Source organism: Aethalodelphis obliquidens, unplaced genomic scaffold (assembly GCF_003676395.1).
Source record: "Aethalodelphis obliquidens isolate GAN/ISIS:26980383/991018 unplaced genomic scaffold, ASM367639v1 scaffold12, whole genome shotgun sequence".
Taxonomy (NCBI): Eukaryota; Metazoa; Chordata; class Mammalia; order Artiodactyla; family Delphinidae; genus Aethalodelphis; species Aethalodelphis obliquidens.
In genome coordinates this window covers 17758152-17775723 of record NW_020837956.1, presented here as the reverse complement: position 1 = coordinate 17775723, position 17572 = coordinate 17758152, and the positions used below count along the sequence as shown (strand labels likewise).

At 39.4% G+C, this 17572-nt stretch overlaps 1 protein-coding gene across 2 annotated transcripts in view; it reads left to right on the top strand.

The window, feature by feature from the left end:
• The window catches only part of TTC27 (tetratricopeptide repeat domain 27), a 180713-nt gene extending 163672 nt beyond the window's left edge, over positions 1-17041 (top strand). For both annotated transcript variants that reach the window (XM_027113427.1, XM_027113428.1), the window contains 4 exons: positions 5317-5514; positions 6829-6940; positions 11856-11956; positions 15928-17041. In XM_027113427.1, coding sequence (XP_026969228.1) covers positions 5317-5514; positions 6829-6940; positions 11856-11956; positions 15928-16050 — 534 coding nt within the window. In that variant the 3' untranslated portion in view covers positions 16051-17041. The remainder of the gene's footprint in view (positions 1-5316; positions 5515-6828; positions 6941-11855; positions 11957-15927) is intronic.
• The last annotated feature ends 531 nt before the right edge of the window (positions 17042-17572 follow it).

Sequence of the window (17572 nt, the reverse complement as noted above, 5' to 3'; positions counted from 1 at the left end):
AACTGCAGGGGAATTGTTAAATAGACTGTGCTCTGTCAACCCAGTGGGAGGCTTTGAATCTATTAAAGTGATCTATCTAAAGAATATATGAAAACATCAAAAAATTCTATGACATAATGTTAAGTGAAAAAGGAAGATAAAACAGTTTACATAGTATTATATTTAAAAATTTACATACAGTAAAGAAATTAATGACAGTAGTGCTTGTGTTTGTGAATTTTATTTTCTCTTTTTATTTTTTATTAGCTCCAATGTCTTGGGGAAATTTTTAAGTTAAAAAAGAAAAAACTACAAAAACCTGTCTGGTTTGGGTTGATTCAAGATTTGGCAAAAAAATGATAATGAACTGATCAAAGTTATTGGCATACATATTTCATAAAAGAGCAAATCTTTCCAATAAAAAGAACTTATTATTAGAAAGGAAGGAACAACAGAGGAGTAAGGAGCTGTGCTTTATCATTTAATACAGCAAATGCTTGAGAGCAAGAGCCAGGATGCGAGCTGCAGGTTCAAATCCACCTCTGCCTTCCCTAGGTGTGTGACCTTGGACAAGTTATTTACCTTCTCTGTGCTCCAGTTTCTTCATCTGCAGAATGCAAATAACAAGAGCACCTTCCCCCTAGGGTTGTTAGGAAGATTGTGTTCATAGAGCCCCCGGCTCATAGGAAGGTGTATATGTATGAATATTACCTGCTATCATCATCGTCTTCTCTTCATCCTCATCAAAACTCAGGAGGCCAGTATCACTTGTGTTCAAGACCCAGCTCCACCATTCACTTGCGTTGTGCCCTTGAGAAGTTCATTTTGCCTCTCATGCTTCAATTTCTTTGTAAAGTGGAGATAATAAAGTCCCTGCTTCCTAGGGTTACAGTGAGAACTAAATGAAATCATGTTGGTCGCATACTTAGAATGGGGCTTAGCACATGGTGAGTGCTCAGAGCAGGGGTGGTGGGAGGTATTGAGGGCTGATACCATGGTGGTAGCGTTTGTTCTTCTTTAGCTCCATTTTAATCCAATTAAGTATAGGGGCACATAATGAGTGGGCGACGATGAGGGCTTTGCTGTCCCCTTTTGACAGAGTAAGGAAGTTGAGGGTCAGTGATGATTGTGATAGTTTATAGGTTTATATTGCTTTACAGTTTTTGAAGCTCTTTACCTGTATATTGACTCCTTGATACAACAGTTCTGTGATGTTGCAGACAGAAGACCTGTCCTCGTTACCACTGTTTAGCAACTTCCTAGCCATTCCCCCATATTCATGGTGGACTTCAGCAACCGACTATGTATATCTTCCTCCCCACTCTAGATCTACTGTTCTTGAACACTTGGTTTTAGGTAGATGGCACGTCCAATACTTTGGACTTAAACTTCTTTGCTCTCATCTTATTTCATAGGAGCAACCCATCCAAGTGGCCATATCTTGGATCCTGTTTCCCCAAGAATCGTTTACCTCTAAATTCTTAAACTTTAGGACTCTACCCTTCAGCCTCTTATTACATACTTAATAATTTATAGTTTTAACTAGTTACTGATGGGTTCTGTAATCATATTTTTACCCAGTTTACAGTAGATAAAAACATTTACCTGTTAAAAAAAATCTTTTTCACCTTTGATGGTGCAAAGGACTATAATGCAGGTAAACTTTGTAGACTGCCCAGGAGAAAGTCATAATCCTTGGTGATTCATTTTATCAGAGAAATCCTACTACAACACCCTTTGCTTTTTTTAAGTTAAAAATATGTGTTTACTAAAGAAGGGTTAAATATATGTTAAAAGTTACTATTTTGGTAGTCAGTCTGGATAACAAGAGTGTGATTTTTCTCACCAGTTAGAGGGAAGGAAATGATGATATTAACCAGTAAATTATAACATTAATAGTTTTTTTAAAAATTTTATCACTCTAAACCCACTTTTGAAGATTACATATTAGCTCCATTTGTTACTACATTTTAATAACTCTTATTTTTTTCCTTCAGTTTATGGGGCTTTCTTAATTGCAGGAAATACCTTTTTAATTAACGTTTATTAAAATAGAGTGAAAATATAGAAAAGTACACAGGTCATAAGTAAACATGAATTTTCACGAAGGGCACGCACTTGTGTAAACCACCCGGGGCCCCCCCCCGCCGCCCCACGCCCTTCCCCGAGTGTGAGTCCGAACATCACCAGCATCCCAAAGTCCTCACGGTCCGTTATAGTCTTTGCCCCTCCCCCCTCCACCCACACACACCAAAGACATAATTTTAAAGTTTATAAATGAATATTCATGTGTGCTGTCGTTTTTTGTTTCCTCTTTGCCAATCTTTGTATTTATTCTTTTTCTCTATTTTTAAATTTTTGTGTTATTAAAGTAACACATAACATATAGTTTTTACAAGTTAAGTCGTAGTATAAGGCTTATAACAAAATACAGCAATTTCCTGCTCCACCGCTCCCCCCTCCTATTTTTTATTAACCAAATTTTAGGTATTATCAGTTGACTTCCTATTATAGTAAATAAGGACTTAATTCTTTTATATTAGCATTTCCACTGCTTCCCTTTCTTATTTTCCCAATGTATTTATATTAAAAATTTTGGTTACATGAATATTTTCTATTAATATTATATGCCTATGCAAATTATATTCAAAATAGGTATTACAAGATAATATGATTGGGGGTATTTTTTGCTTTTTGTTTTTTATGATGTTAATACTTGTCTTGGTTTTCATGTGATTCTCTTTGTGAGCCTCTTGTCTAAAATCATGATCTCTCATGCCCTCCTTTTTCTGGCTTTAGCTCTGCATACAGTCGCTAACCCGTGTACCTGCCAAATCCAGCAGAATCTTCCAGTCCTGATCTTCTGTAGATGTACTCTCCTTGTTACTTTCTCCTTCCCTGGTTTCCATGACATCGCTTTCTGCCACCTTTCCTTTGTGCATAGACCTCTGTTCATCTACCCTCCTTTTAAATGTTGTGTTCCCTAAGACTATCCTTGGTCTGATGCTTACCCAACACAGTCTCTCTAGGCAATGTCTGCCGTGGCCATGAATGACTTCTATTATGTATTCTTCTATATAGAACTCTCTTCTAAGGCCCAGATCCAGCTATTTAATCATTGTACATCAAATAGAGAGTATAAAAACAAATTTGTTATTGCCTCCCCTTATATTCAGGGTCTCTCTACTTATGGTATCTGCATATGAATTGGGTAGAGGTGTTTGGTATCTGCCCCCTAACCCCAACACAGAGGCACTCTATCTACCTCCTTACCCTTTTGCAGTTCCCTCTATGCACCCACAAATACACACACACAACCTGCTTCACCAACTTTCCCCCTCTCAAACAGCAGTACTGCAGCTCTCCATTTTTATTAGCAAGAAGGCCAAAATATTTTTCTTCCCCTTTGGCTACTCATCGTGGCTAAAATGAGGGGATAGGGTGTTGGGCCAACTGTGATATCCCAGAAAAAACCAGAATTTTACTAATTTAGTATGCTTCATTTGTCCATGTTTTATAACTATTTCAATAGACCATCTCTTTCGAAGTATGTTAATCCTTGAAACGTTTACAGAATGATTACTCGAAACAGGTAGTGCACATTCATACCATTTCTCCTGCATTGTGACTTTCATATTTAAAACCATGAGTGGAATTGTAATATCTATTTCATTACTTTCAGATTTAAAACTACATGTTGGATTGTAATGTGAATTTATAGGCAGAGATAATTTACCTTGTCCATCAAAAAAGAAAAAAGCACAAGTGAGTGTTCTCCTGTCCGCTTTTCTCCCTGTATATAATTAGGACCATAAGTCTGAGCTCACATTCGTAACAGTGTTCATGGGCCAGAGGAGCCCTGATTCCTTGGATGCGTCTCATGCCTAGATCAGAATGCTCTACGGGGAGACGGAGCAAGGTGTCACACTGGTTGCATTTCTCTTAGCAAAGCTTTCTGAAAGAGGTGTGTTCATTCAGTCTTTCTTTAAGGCATAAGTACTCCTTGCATCAGAGCTGTGTGCCAGGCTTGATGTTAGATACTGGGGACACAAGGTGATGAAATGTGGTCCTCTCCCTGAAGTGGAGAGGAAGAATAAAGATGTGGCACCCTGTCTCTTGGAACCTTGCCACTCAGAGTGTGATCTGTGGACCATCAACACCAGCATCACCTGGGAGCTCGTTAGAAATGCAGAATCTCAGTTAAGACGGAGCGGCATCTCCATCCAGGATTCCTCATTTACAGCGAGCTCCTGGGTGATGCCAATGCTGTCCGTCCAAGGGCTGCACTGAGTAGCAGCAAGGTGTGAGGGCAGTCTCCTCGAGCTGGTTCTTTAGGTGGATCCATGTGTCTTTGCTGGTCTTCTGTCACAGGAGTGGATGACGGAGGATGCACTTTCTATGCTTCCAGGCAGCCTTGAGATACACAGCCTAATATAGATGTGACAGATGTAGCTTGTCATAACAGTGTAACCCACGGTGGGGCTCACCTTAATTCATCTATCAGCATTCAAGGCATCTGATTAATGAAAATGAGATGGCCACGAAATTGCAAATGGTGAGCGGACCTGGGGTAGTTGGAAGGTCAAGAGCTACTTTGTGGGTACCCTGCATACCTAAGGCAAATGCACTAGCAGTTTATTATGCAACAATTAGGAAGGGCCAGGACCTCTTTTAGCAGAATTAGAGTGTTATCACTGCAGTCCAGGTGGGAATAGTGAGGTCCAACCTAAAGGAGGAGAAGCTGGATTTAGGACTCATTAGGAATGTTGAATCAAATTGGTTACATGTGGCCCAGCCAGGAGAGAAGAGACTCTAGGTTGGTGCTCAGGTCACTGGCTCTGAGACTGCAGGAGGAAGAGGGATCTGGGATCTAGGTTTCCCTCTGGGATCGATGGAGCATGAGATGTTGATGGGACATGGCTGGTAGATATGGAGGTGCACAATCCTGGGGCTCCAGAGAGGAGTCGGGCTGGAGCTGCGCTGACAGTATCGGGTAGACTTGGTCATAGTGTATTTGCAGCTACAGGTGTGGAGCAGATCATTCAGAGAGAGCCCTCAGAGTGTGAAGAAAGGTGCACAGAGCCTAGGGCCCTGTGGAAGCAGAGCCCTCCAAGGAGCCTGAAAAGGGACACTGGGAGAGGTAGTCGGCCTGCGATTCCAGACCGTGGTTCGGGATGGCTCGTCTTGTATTTTATTTTTCAAAAGTGACGGGTGATATTCTTACAGGCCTGACAAGGTTTTTCACTGTCATCTTCGTTGATGGTGAGGGTAGCTCTTTGTTTTTAGTTATTGTTTGGTTGTTTCTAGCTTCCCAGTTTCTCCTGTGCATCTTTTAAGGTCCTTACAGTTCTGGTCAGGGCAGTGATGGATGGGATGGCTGATCGTAGTGGAGATGTTGCATCTGGCCTCAGAGGAAAGCTGCAGGAGCTGTTTGGCAGAGTAACTTCAAGAGTGACGAACGACGGAGAAATCTGGAGGCTATATGCCCAAGTGTGTGGAAATGGGCAGAGTGACAAGCCTGATGAAAATGAAAAGGTGAGTCGTGCCTCAGTCCTCCGGGGCTTTTGCCTTCTGTTTGAACATAGGTGTAGTGGATCTGCTTTTTTGATGGTTGGAGGAAGACTGTGATAATTTGAAAGGTAAGATGAATACGCTCAAGTTTTCAGGTGTGATTCAGAGTTCTTAACATAAGCACCCTGAATTGTGGACACGTTAAGATTTGTAAGTATTCATCTTTTTTCTTTCCATGAATTTTTCTTAAATAATTGTTCTCTGTTTCCTGCAAAAGGGTCTGTCTTAACCTGCTCTCCCTCCAGAGCTGCAGCGAACAGCTGGTTCTTGTTATTTACTCCACACCCCTTTCTGCAGGCTCCTTCCTGAAGACTAAGGTAGACGGTACAAGGACAAAAGAGTGTTTAAATCCGAGATGGAGACTATGAAAAGGAGAAAGAAAAAGGGGCTAGATAAGAATATCAGAGAGGAGCTTTTAAAGTCTAAACATAAAATATTTTACAAAGGTTACCCTGCCCCTTTCTCACAAGTGCAGTAGAACACCAGATAGATTCAAGTTATGCCTTAGCTTCTTATCTTAGAATGTAGATGCACCTCCAGAGTTTCCAAGGTTGGAATACTAAATATTTTGTGCTCTTTTCAAAACATCCACAACAAATCAAGTGTAATTCTTGTGTAAGTTTGGAATTCGCCACAGTACAGCTAATCTGTGGGATTCTTAGCCATTCTCTCCTCCCTCAGTCCACCCAGCTGGCTTCCACCAAAGCCCCGTCAGCCCAGAGAACACATACTCACACGCAGGCATGCACACACTCCTGCTTTCCGTCCTTCCATTTTGCCTTGAATTATGTCCCCTGTTTATGTGCAGAATTAAGGGTACTCTGAATTCTCTGATCTGTGACTTCTCCCTCAAGAATCCACAAGGGTGGGGTTGTGAAAGAGAGTGTTTTAAACATCTGTGAGTTTACACACCTACCAGTAATTCAGTAGTTTTCACCAAGTTCACACCTCATTCTCTAAACTGGTCTCTCAAGCTGATGGCTGTAAATGCTAGGGAAATGTGTATACTTCTTATAGATTTCCAAACCAAGCGTTTTTATTTTTCTGTTTGGAGGGAAGTGTCTCTATCCAGACACATCCAGTTGATTTCTTTTAATTGCTCATTGCTGTTGGATGTACATCTATGCCCCTTCTTTGATGAGAATCATAGAAACTGTGCTACATAACAAGAGAGACTGGTTTTTCGGTTGGAATTAGTTCCATATGACTTCCAGGAAGCTGAGTTTGAAATGTGAATTCTACTTGTTAATCTGAAAGTTGTTCTTTTTCTTTCCTCAGGCGTTCCAGTATCTCTCTAAGGCATACAAGTGTGACACACAGTCCAGTTGTTGGGAGAAAGATATTACATCATTTAAGGAAGTGGTTCAGAGAGCCTTAGGACTCGCACATGGTATTTGATGTGATGTTTGATATCCATGGCATATTTTAATGTATTTTTACTGATAAGAAGTATTAGTCAAAAGCAAAGTTCCATTACAAATAATTTCAGGTTATTTCATTATATTAAAATTGTTGTAGTTAATTCAGCAAATATTTACAGACCAACTATTATGTAGTAGGCACCCTGGAGCAATAAGAAGAAATAGGCTAGAGGCTTAAATAGTGTTTGAATAAGTGACAGATGATAGAAACTTTAGAGATAGGAAATACTTTTACAACTGTATTTAATCTTCACTTCACACAGAAGTAACCTTCTCCTGCATTGATGATGTAGTAGTGAGAAAATATTAACTTTTCCTGACTCATGTTCTTCTTTTATAAATGAAAATATTCATAAAAATACATAGATTTCTGGAGTGCATAGCAATATACATAAGAGCTATGGCATATACAAAGGAAATTACAAATATAATCTAATCCATAACTTTGGGAAATTTAGTGGGTGATATTTGAGGGGAGGGAAAACCTTACATATAAAATTGTAGGCCAGTTGGGGTAAGATACTCCAGATAAAGGCCGCCTTTAATTATTTGCATTAATGAAAAATATACTAGTTAAAGGTAATAATGCACTTTTATATTTATGTTTGAATATAGGCATGTGATGCCCTGGGAATGCAATTCAAATAAAATAATGAAGCCACACTGTCAAGAACTGAATCACAAGGACTGTGAACCTATCCTAAAGTCCTCCTCTAACTTCTGCAACTAATAGTTGCAGCAAATAGGTAGCCAACAAGGGACAATAAAAAGGGCAGAACTTTGGACTCAGGGAGGCCCAAGTTCCAGGACCAGCTCTACCACATACTAACTAGGTGACTTGGGGTCACCATTACTTAGCTTCTCTGACTCTTAGTGCCCTCATGGGGAAACTGGGGATAACCTACCTATGGTTGTTATGAAAAATAAGTAAAAACATATTTAAACACTTACCAGTATCTTACACATGGTTTAAATGTTAATCCCTTGCCTCCTTACCCCCACCCTGTTCCTTCTATGGTAGAGGATCTGGGCTGTATGATAAGGGACTCAAAACTAAAAAGAAAAAAACGAACAAGAATAAAGTTTAACTTTGCCTTGAAAGAAGTCATAGAACATTCAAACAATTTAGAAATGGGCTTAGTAGTTAATAATTACTTATCTTTGACAAAAGGATATAACTATCCAAAAGGTTGAGATAATTGCCGATAGACCAGTGGAAGGATGGTCTAGGGTGGCTAGAATTTATGTAGCTTGTGCTGGCCTCCTGGTGGGTGGGCTTAGATGGAGCTCATTCTTTATCCCTTTGGCCTTTGTGGATATGGTACTGTATTTCAGTAAACCCATGCTAAGCAGTTATAACAGGGTGCAATTTTCTCTGAATTTATCTGAGCTACTTCAGCTTGCCAACCCTAAACATTTCGGTGAACAGCAGGCTCTATAACAGTCAAAGCCAAGATATTTTCTGTAATCACTAAGTGATAGTGTTAAACCTGTCAAATATAAATATGCAGGTTAAAGAAGTACTCTAGGAAAAATCTTCATTTTGCCTCTTAAAGTTGATTGCGAACTATTTTTGGTACCTTTTTTTGTTTTTTCATCCAGGCAATACTTAGAGAAAAACAAGTGTCTGTTCTTTTTTTAAGTTTCCCTTTGACTTAGTGAATTATGTGTTCGTGCTCCTGCAACATTTTAAGCATACTTGAGTGGATGCTCAGCTTTCTTTTCTCGTGATATTTTAGATTTATGGAGATAAATCTTAACCTTTTCTATGTTGCTTTTGTATACCAGTGCTTCATGGAAGAAAGAGCTGAGTTTCTCTGTTATTTCTGTTCTCTTTTTTTAACTTTCTCCCCATCACTGTTCTCCACCTCACCCAATTCTGGAAAAGGAAATATAACATTTAGAAAAATCTCCATATGATTTATTCCCTTCTGGGTTGCTATTTTTAAGAGTAGCCACGTGCTTCAGAAAGCTTGGTGTAAGACATTGTGGTCTCCACGTAGTGTTGGAGACCCTTCTATGATAGTGTTGTCATCGTGTACCCATTGTTCTGTCTGGAAGGTATTCATTTACAGTGTCTGCTGTTCTGTCTTCTGGGAAAGAGTGGACAAAAGTTCGTTCCTTCTTTGCCATCCAGGAACTTCTAAAATAATAATTACACATTTTAACTACAGTCTGCCTGGAGGAAGCACAGCTGTCTTGGATTTCCCGATGATTTGAAACAGCAGGTTGTTTCTCTCTCTCCCTGTCTCTCTGTCTCTCTCTCTGTCTCTCTCTGTCTGTCTTCCCCCCCCCCCACCGTCTCCCCATCTCTAACGCCTTTTGGAAATGGGATTGAGGAAGGGGACTAATGGAGCACTGTTTGTCTTTTTGCTTTTTTGTTTTTATCAAAATGACAATGAAGGATTGAAAACAGAATCACAGCTGTTTTTGATATGTTACTAGGTACTAAATAGCCCAAGTACCTCAGTAATAGCAGTTACAACCTTCCTCTATTATGGGACACAGACATCATAATCCTCACTATCTCCATGTTAACTGTACCCTTTGAAAATGCGTGTAACGTTGTTGATTACCATGCATCCTTTCAAAGTCTGATTATTATTTTAGAATAGGAATGTCAAGCATAGTTCTCACCAGCCATGGAAGGTGTTAATGAATGGCAAAACTATTTTGCCAGGCACAAGCAACCTCCAATTGGTGAGAGTTTGCATACAGAAAGAAATCTGTTTTCCATCCCTGTTCTGTGATACAGGGTACTAAGTAAACTTCAGTTGTTGCACTGTTTAGTGTAGTTTTAAAATAGGATCTGATTATTGATCTGTTTGTAGTGAGCATAATTTAGAGGAACAAGAACAAATCAGTGGAGAAATACGAGGCATTTTAGATATATATATATATATATATATATATATATAAGCAAGACATTAAATATTATTTATTCCAAGTTAGTTTCATTCTTTTAGAATTTCTCATTTTGTGCATGTTTTATTATTTTTTTTCTTTCTTAATTCAGCAACATTTTATTTTGCCCCTCTGCTCACTAGGCATTTACTGTCTTTTTTTTTCTTTTTTTATATATACACATTCATATATATATATATATATATGTGTGTGTGTGTGTGTACTTAAAAAATTTTTTTTAACATCTTTATTGGAGTATAATTGCTTTACAATGGTGTGTTAGTATCTGCTGTATAACAAAGTGAATCAGCTATACATATATCCTCATATCCCCTCCCTCTTGAGCCTCCTTCCCATTCTCACTATCCCACCCCTCTAAATGGTCACAAAGCACCAAGCTGATCTCCCTGTGCCATGCAGCTGCTTCCCACTAGCTATCTATTTTATATTTGGTAGTGTGTATATGTCAATGCTACTCTCTCACCTCTTCCCAGCTTCCCCTCTCCACCCTGTGTCCTCAAATCCATTCTCTACATCTGCATCTTTATTCCTGTCCTGCTCCTAGGTTCATCAGAACCATCTTTTTTTACATTCCATATATATGTGTTAGCCTATGGTATTTGTTTTTCTGTTTCTGACTTCACTCTGTATGACAGACTCTAGGTCCATCCACCTTACTACAAATAACTCAATTTCATTTCTTTTTATGGCTGAGTAATATTCCATTGTATATATGTGCCACATCTTCTTTATCCATTCATCTGTTGATGGACACTTAGGTTGCTTCCATGTCCTGGCTATTGTAAATAGAGCTGCAATGAGCACTGTGATACATGGCTCTTTATGAATTATGGTCTTCTCAGGGTATAGAGGCATTATATTTTTACAAAGCTCTTCACTTGTTCTTTTTTTTTTAATTAATTTATTTGGCTGTGTTGTGTCTTCGTTGCTGCACAGGGCCTTTCTCTAGTTGTGTTGAGCAGGAGCTACTCTTTGTTGTGGTGCGCAGACTTCTCATTGCAGTGGCTTCTCTTGCTGCAGAGCATGGGCTCTAGGCATGGAGGCTTTAGTAGTTGTGGCACGCGGGCTCTAGAACGCAGGCTCAGTAGTTGTGGCGCACAGGCTTAGTTGCTCTGCGGCATGTGGTATCCTCCCGGACCAGGGCTCGAACCTGTGTCCCTTCATTGGCAGGTGGATTCTTAACCACTGTGCTTAACCACTTGTTCTTAAAAAGCATTAATAGGCAGGCCCTGTGCTAGGAAGGGTTACACGCTCTTGATAATTTCAAGTTTTAGGAAAATGGGCTCTCCAGAATGCTGGAGGTAGAGGTGTCGGGAATGAGTGACTGTCCTCTCCCCTACTTCTTGCTAATGGATACCAAGCATGGCTTAGTGACCCCAGAGCCTGGTCGTGGTCACGTTCCCTAAATGCAGGCGCCTAGGTTGTTGGCGTCACTTCTTCCAGAATGGTGATGTAAACTCTGAATACGAAAATGCAGCAAGAATTGAGCTGTAGATATCTGGCACGTCACTTCTTTGGGCTGGTGTCATCTGCAATTGTGATTCCCCATTAGGGACTCAGTACCGTGAGAAGCCACATTAAGATGAGCTGTATATGTTTTTGTTCTCTGTGGGTACCTTGTGTTCAATTAGACCTTGTCTCTGCCTAATTTCATTACTCTGTGCTTGTGTGTGTGCACGTGCATGTGTGTTTTCACGGTCCATTCCCAACAGTCTGTAACTCACCAAATATCCCTCATTTTCCTCAAAATTTTCCTTTTAGCAATAAGCTATCCTTCTTAAGGGATAAAAGGAAAATTTATGCATATAACTTATTTTCCTTTCACCAAAATAAAACTTGTCACATAGAAATATTTCTGAAGTCTGTTACTATAAAATCCTGATTAACTAATTGGTTTTTGTACTTACAAATTATCATTATCAATTTTTAATGGATGTTTTCCCCATATTTATCTTCCAGTGGCTATAAAATGCAGTAGAAGCAAATCCAGTCCCCAAGAGGCTATACAAGTGCTTTCTTCAGTGCGACTCAATTTACGGGGCTTGTTATCTAAAGCAAAGGTGAGAGTGAAATGTGAATTAATTAGAATTATCACAGAAAATAAAAGGTCTTTGGTGTCAGCCAGGTGCTCTTAAGTCTTCCTTCACATGAAGGATAATTTTAGGCCCATGTTATATTTTAGACATCAGCCCCCAGGTGATTAGTTGTACTGGTGAGGAGATCATTGACCCAGTGGCTAAATCACCCTACACATGGGTAACTTAGGAGTCTTTGAAATTAATATTTATAATCCGGCTCTTGATGCTTTCTTTAAGTCAAATTAAAACACTGCTCTACTACTTACTATCACTTTTTCCCGAAGTGTGGCATATATACTACTAGTAGCACTTGGGTAAACATTTTATTTTAATATGTATTTATTTCAGTGCATCTCAGAAAAAGTATAACTAGCATATCAAACCTACAATTTCATGAATAGTATTGCTTATTTTCTATTTACAGTAGTGTTCTAATGTTTCCTTTAAAATACTTTTATTTAAATAAAAAATTGATTTAGAGACGAATATTAAGTAGGTGATATATGGATTTGACACAAATATTAAGGTAGATAGGTTGACTCAAGCCTGACAACTAAAACATACGGTATCAGATTACAAATGCCAACCTATGATCCAGTGCTAGGATGGGGACACCCGAGAATTATGGAGGGAGGTTTTTTGAAGATTGGACTCCACATCTCTACCTGGGACAGATCGGGTCTGGGACAGAGCCTGGGAAGTTTGTGTTAAATTTCCCAGGTAATTCTAACATGCAGCCAGGTTTGGAGTACACCTCAGGAACAAAATTTAAAGGAATATAACTTCTAACACACTTTAGCACTTTTTTTTCTAATCTTTCCTTGCCTTCACTATTTAATCCTGGGTTGCAAACTAATTTTACTTCACTTCTGAGAGCAAGTCCATGGCAAGTGAAGGTCACTTCTGGACACATGTAAAAACCTTTCCAGACTATGCTTTTTATTAATTGATGATCTTTTCAGATCAGAGCATCATTTTTGCCTCTTTAGATTATTAACTCACTTTTCTGTCCTTATTAGTCTGCATGCTGGAACCAGGTTTCTGTAATCTACCTGGGGAAACTGTATTTCCTCCCAACAGGAAACTTCAAACAACTTCCGATTATGAGTCTCTCAGAAAACTGCAAGAGCTCTCTCAAAGAAAGTCAAGGTAGCAGACTTTTTCTGTGACTCTCCTTCCCAAATTGGGAGCTAATTTTCCTAGTTTTGGTGAGATCACTAACCTACCCATGATTGTTTATTTCTTCAGGATGTACTCTACAGATTTCCCTATTCTGTGCAAAACTGTTTCTTATAATGTATTAACTTTACATAAACCTATACTTATATGACTTAAATAGTCTTGTCTGTACTACCCATCCGTTCATATTGTGGAACTCCAAACATTGAAAATGAGACCTTAGAACATCATCTGTATTTAGATTTTGTTCTCATTAGATCACAACTGGATTATCTGAAAATGGGAAAAATTGCTTCCCAACATCTCCTTTGAAAGCACCTTTTTGCATATAATATTTGGGAGTCTCTGATTTTGTAGTAAATCATATGCCTTTTCTACTTTTTCAACAAATTGGGTTTGCTAAGCAGAATTGCCTTCCAAAAGAACACTTCTGCAGAACACTTTAAAAAGTGAAAATGGGGGGCTTCCCTGGTGGCGCAGTGGTTGAGAGTCCGCCTGCCGATGCAGGGGACACGGGTTCGTGCCCCGGTCCGGGAAGATCCCACATGCCGCGGAGTGGCTTGGCCCGTGAGCCATGGCCGCTGAGCCTGCGCGTCCGGAGCCTGTGCTCCGCAACGGGAGAGGCCACAACAGTGAGAGGCCCGCGTATCGCAAAAAAAAAAAAAAAAAAAGTGAAAATGGGGCTTCCCTGGTGGCTCAGTGGTTGAGAATCTGCCTGCCAATGCAGGGGACACGGGTTCGAGCCCTGGTCTGGGAGGATCCCACATGCCACGGAGCAGCTAGGCCCGTGAGCCACAGCTACTGAGCCTGCGCGTCTGGAGCTTGTGCTCCGCAACAGGAGAGGCCGCGACAGTGAGAGGCCTGCGCACCGCGATGAAGAGTGGCCCCCGCTCGCCACAACTGGAGAAAGCCCTCGCACGGAAACGAAGACCCAACACAGCCAAAAATAATAAATAAATAAATTTTTTTTAAAAAAGTGAAAATGAATGACGATAACTGTGTTAAATAGCAGGCTTGGTTTGCATGAATCTCTGGTCTCTTCTTGCCAGGCCTGGGACTTCATGGAATTAAACTCCTAGGTAGAACCTAGAGATTCACCTAAAGTCATGAAGTCCATGCTTGGCCAGGACACAGTAACTCCTCGGCCCTCAGCACCCTGTCCTTGTACAGATTTGCTGCAGGGGGTCGTGAGGGCGGTTGGTGAAAACGCTGGAGAGCCTGGAGACAGAACAGATTTACCACTTACACTCCATGGGATCCTCAGCAAATTATTCATTCTTTCTAAGCCTAAGTTTCTTTCTGCTTTCTCCTTACTTTATAGGGAAGTGATGCACACTATTTTTTAATTAATTAATTTACTTTTGGCTGCATTGGGTCTTTGTTGCTGTGTGTGGGCTTTCTCTAGTTGCGGCGAGCGGGGGCTAGTCTTCGTTGCGGTGCACGGGCTTCTTATTGTGGAGCACGGGCTCTAGGCACGCGGGCTTCAGTAGTTGTGGCTTGTGGGCCCTAGAGCACAGGCTCAGTAGTTGTGGCTCATGGGCTTAATTGCTCAGCGGCATGTGGGATCTTCCCAGACCAGGGATCGAACCTGTGTCCCCTGCATTGTCAGGTGGATTCTTAACCACTGCGCCACCAGGGAAGTCCCAGTGGTGCAGATTTATGATGATTTGCAAGTACTGTAATTCTTAGTAAAAACAAATATGCTATGTGAGTCCAAGTTACTTTCCTCAAAGGTGTTTTCTCTACTGATCACATCGCAGCGGTTGGTATGTCAATCTGTTGTGAAATGCTGTACAAGGCGTGACTACACAGTAATGTGGCAAAGCTTTGCAAAGCATTTTTGAAGTTCTGCATTCAAGTGAATGTTCTTTGCTCCATAAATCACTATGAGAAACTCTAAGCTTATTGTAGTGATGATGCCGTCACTCAGAACATCTTCAGAATTCCCTTTTTAAAATAGCTGTCAGAACAATTGCTATCATCTATGGTGGTAGTAAATAGTTATATTGTAATGGTAAATTTGATTTTTGTAAACAAATCATCTAGTCAGTTGTGATGAAAAAGATTTATGGTAAACTGAGTAAATTACATTTCTGATTAAAACACATGTACGCACGCACACACACACACACACACACACACAGTCATAAAATCCTGAAGCTGATTTCTTGGGTGCCTATACCAGCTCAGCAGGCAGCTCCTAGAGAGGCATTCCAGAATGTTTCAGCCATGGTGGCATTATTGGAGTATGTTGCAATATGCCTCCCAAGGCAATTCCTTTTACCGAAGGGGGGCACTTTTATTTTGCTGGGCTTTTTTGCTGTCACCAAATTTTGATGATCTTTGTGGCCTCTGAGTCCTAAGACATATTAATTTTCAAATAATTAGCATAAAAGTATGATTTATATGAACTTGAATATAAAATACATTTGTTTTGCTTGTATACACAAAGAATAGATTTCTTTTGTTTGGATGAATGATGTCTCTTTATCCAAAAACCATCTTATGACATTGAAATGAATAATATAATCAATATTCAAGGCAACCATTTTGAAGAGCAGAGCTGATTTGAATTTACAAGTTCAGGCATATTGTTTGATTCATCCTTTAATTGTTGCAGCTTGTATATTTCAGGATGGCGAATAGAACAAATACTACTGTTGCTACTATAATGTATTATTAAGCAAAGGGAATTTTAATTCTGTACTCTATCTATATTATTTTAAAGAGATTTTCATCGTTTTGATAGTTCTGCCTTGTTCTTTGTGTTGCAGCAACTTTTTACAGATGTGGTAAGTGGAGAAATTTCCAGGGAGTTAGCTGATGAAACAGCAGCAATGGACACCTTAGTAACAGAGCTTCAAGACCTAAGCAACCAATTTCGAAATCAGTATTGACCATCCTCAGAACAGCTTCTGGAAAAGGTGCTTCACCTTCTGGAATTTCTCTTATACCTGTGTATCTAAACTACAAGATACTAATTTTTTTAATAAATTTCTCTTGTATGGGTAACATTCTTTTGTGATCTTTCCAAATGTTTGAACTTTCTGAAATACATTAAATAAAATGTTCCTTCCTTCTTTCTTTAGGCTTAATTACAGTTGAATTCACTATTTTTATTATCCTTCAGGTATTTCAGCACAAAGAGCAAAAAAAATGTAGTTTTCTTTTTAGCGTAGGGTTTATTCTGTCACAGCCTAAAATGAATTAGATCATTCTTTGGAAAAAGTCTAAACAGGAAAAAAAGAAATCACACGCTGCAAGTTTGTGGAATCATTAGATTGGCTGATGTGTTATCCAAAAGTGATAAAAGAGTACTTTTGGTGATGGAAACCTTTACGCTTCTTGAGATTTTGTATTTGGGTCCAAAAGATATGGGCTTGGCTAAGTTAGAAATGTGGGTATGGTTTAACTTCTAAATCAGGGAAAATGCAAGAAAAAAATGACATAACTCAAATTTTGACTCAGCCATTAGCCACTAGTAACCAGGCTGACCCTCATTGTGTATACTGCCAGCCCTAAAGATGGTTATTTAATAAGGTTATTATGAGTGAAGACAGCTATAAATGGTGCCATATTACAAAAATGCCAAAGTAAAATGTTTTCTTAGTAATGTCTATGGAAACAAATATTGAAGGCAGCAGCTGAGCTTAATAATCTCACTACAAAAGTCATAGTAAGGAATTTGAAGTCCTGGCTTGGGTTGCTGAATATTGGGTCCCATGCATAAGTCATTTGACCCTTGCTGTTTTCCATGTTCTTATTTATAAAATGTGAATAATTTCTATCCCTTGCTGCTTTGTGAGTTTCTACTGCCTTTGGAGATTTAAAAATATGTAATCCACAAATGTAAGTATTCTGACCATTAAAAAAAAAGTTTTTAAAAACTTTCGTCAGTGAATTTTGGTTATGAATGCTTAGCAGTGCTTCTTTTACTTAACCACCTGCTTGTCTTTTCTAGTATCATACTAGCCTAAAAAAAAGCTGATGTATGTCTCAAAGCAGTTTCTCTTACAGGAGATGCAGTAACTATGAGAAAGACCAGTAAAATGATGTAGTAGCATGAATTAACATTAAATGTCCACTTGAATCTTTTATGGAAGCCATTGGGGAATAGGTGGGTGGGTGGATGGTTGGATGGAGGGAACGAGGTTTTAAGATTAAAACCTCTTTATCGGTACCTAGCTGTGAACCCCAATAGAAAACAGATAAATACTGAAAAGGGTAAAGATTTCAGGAATCGAGTAGAAGATTGAAGAAGAATTTCCAGGTTTTAGAAGTTTTTAGTTCTCAGTTTGTTTTCCTTTGGGTTCAAAGTAGAAAGGCACTGGTGAGTGTGAACTGCCACAGACCAAGTCCTAAAAGGATTATTACCTTCCAGTCCTATTTTCAAATGCTATAGTGGACCAAAGTCTCCAG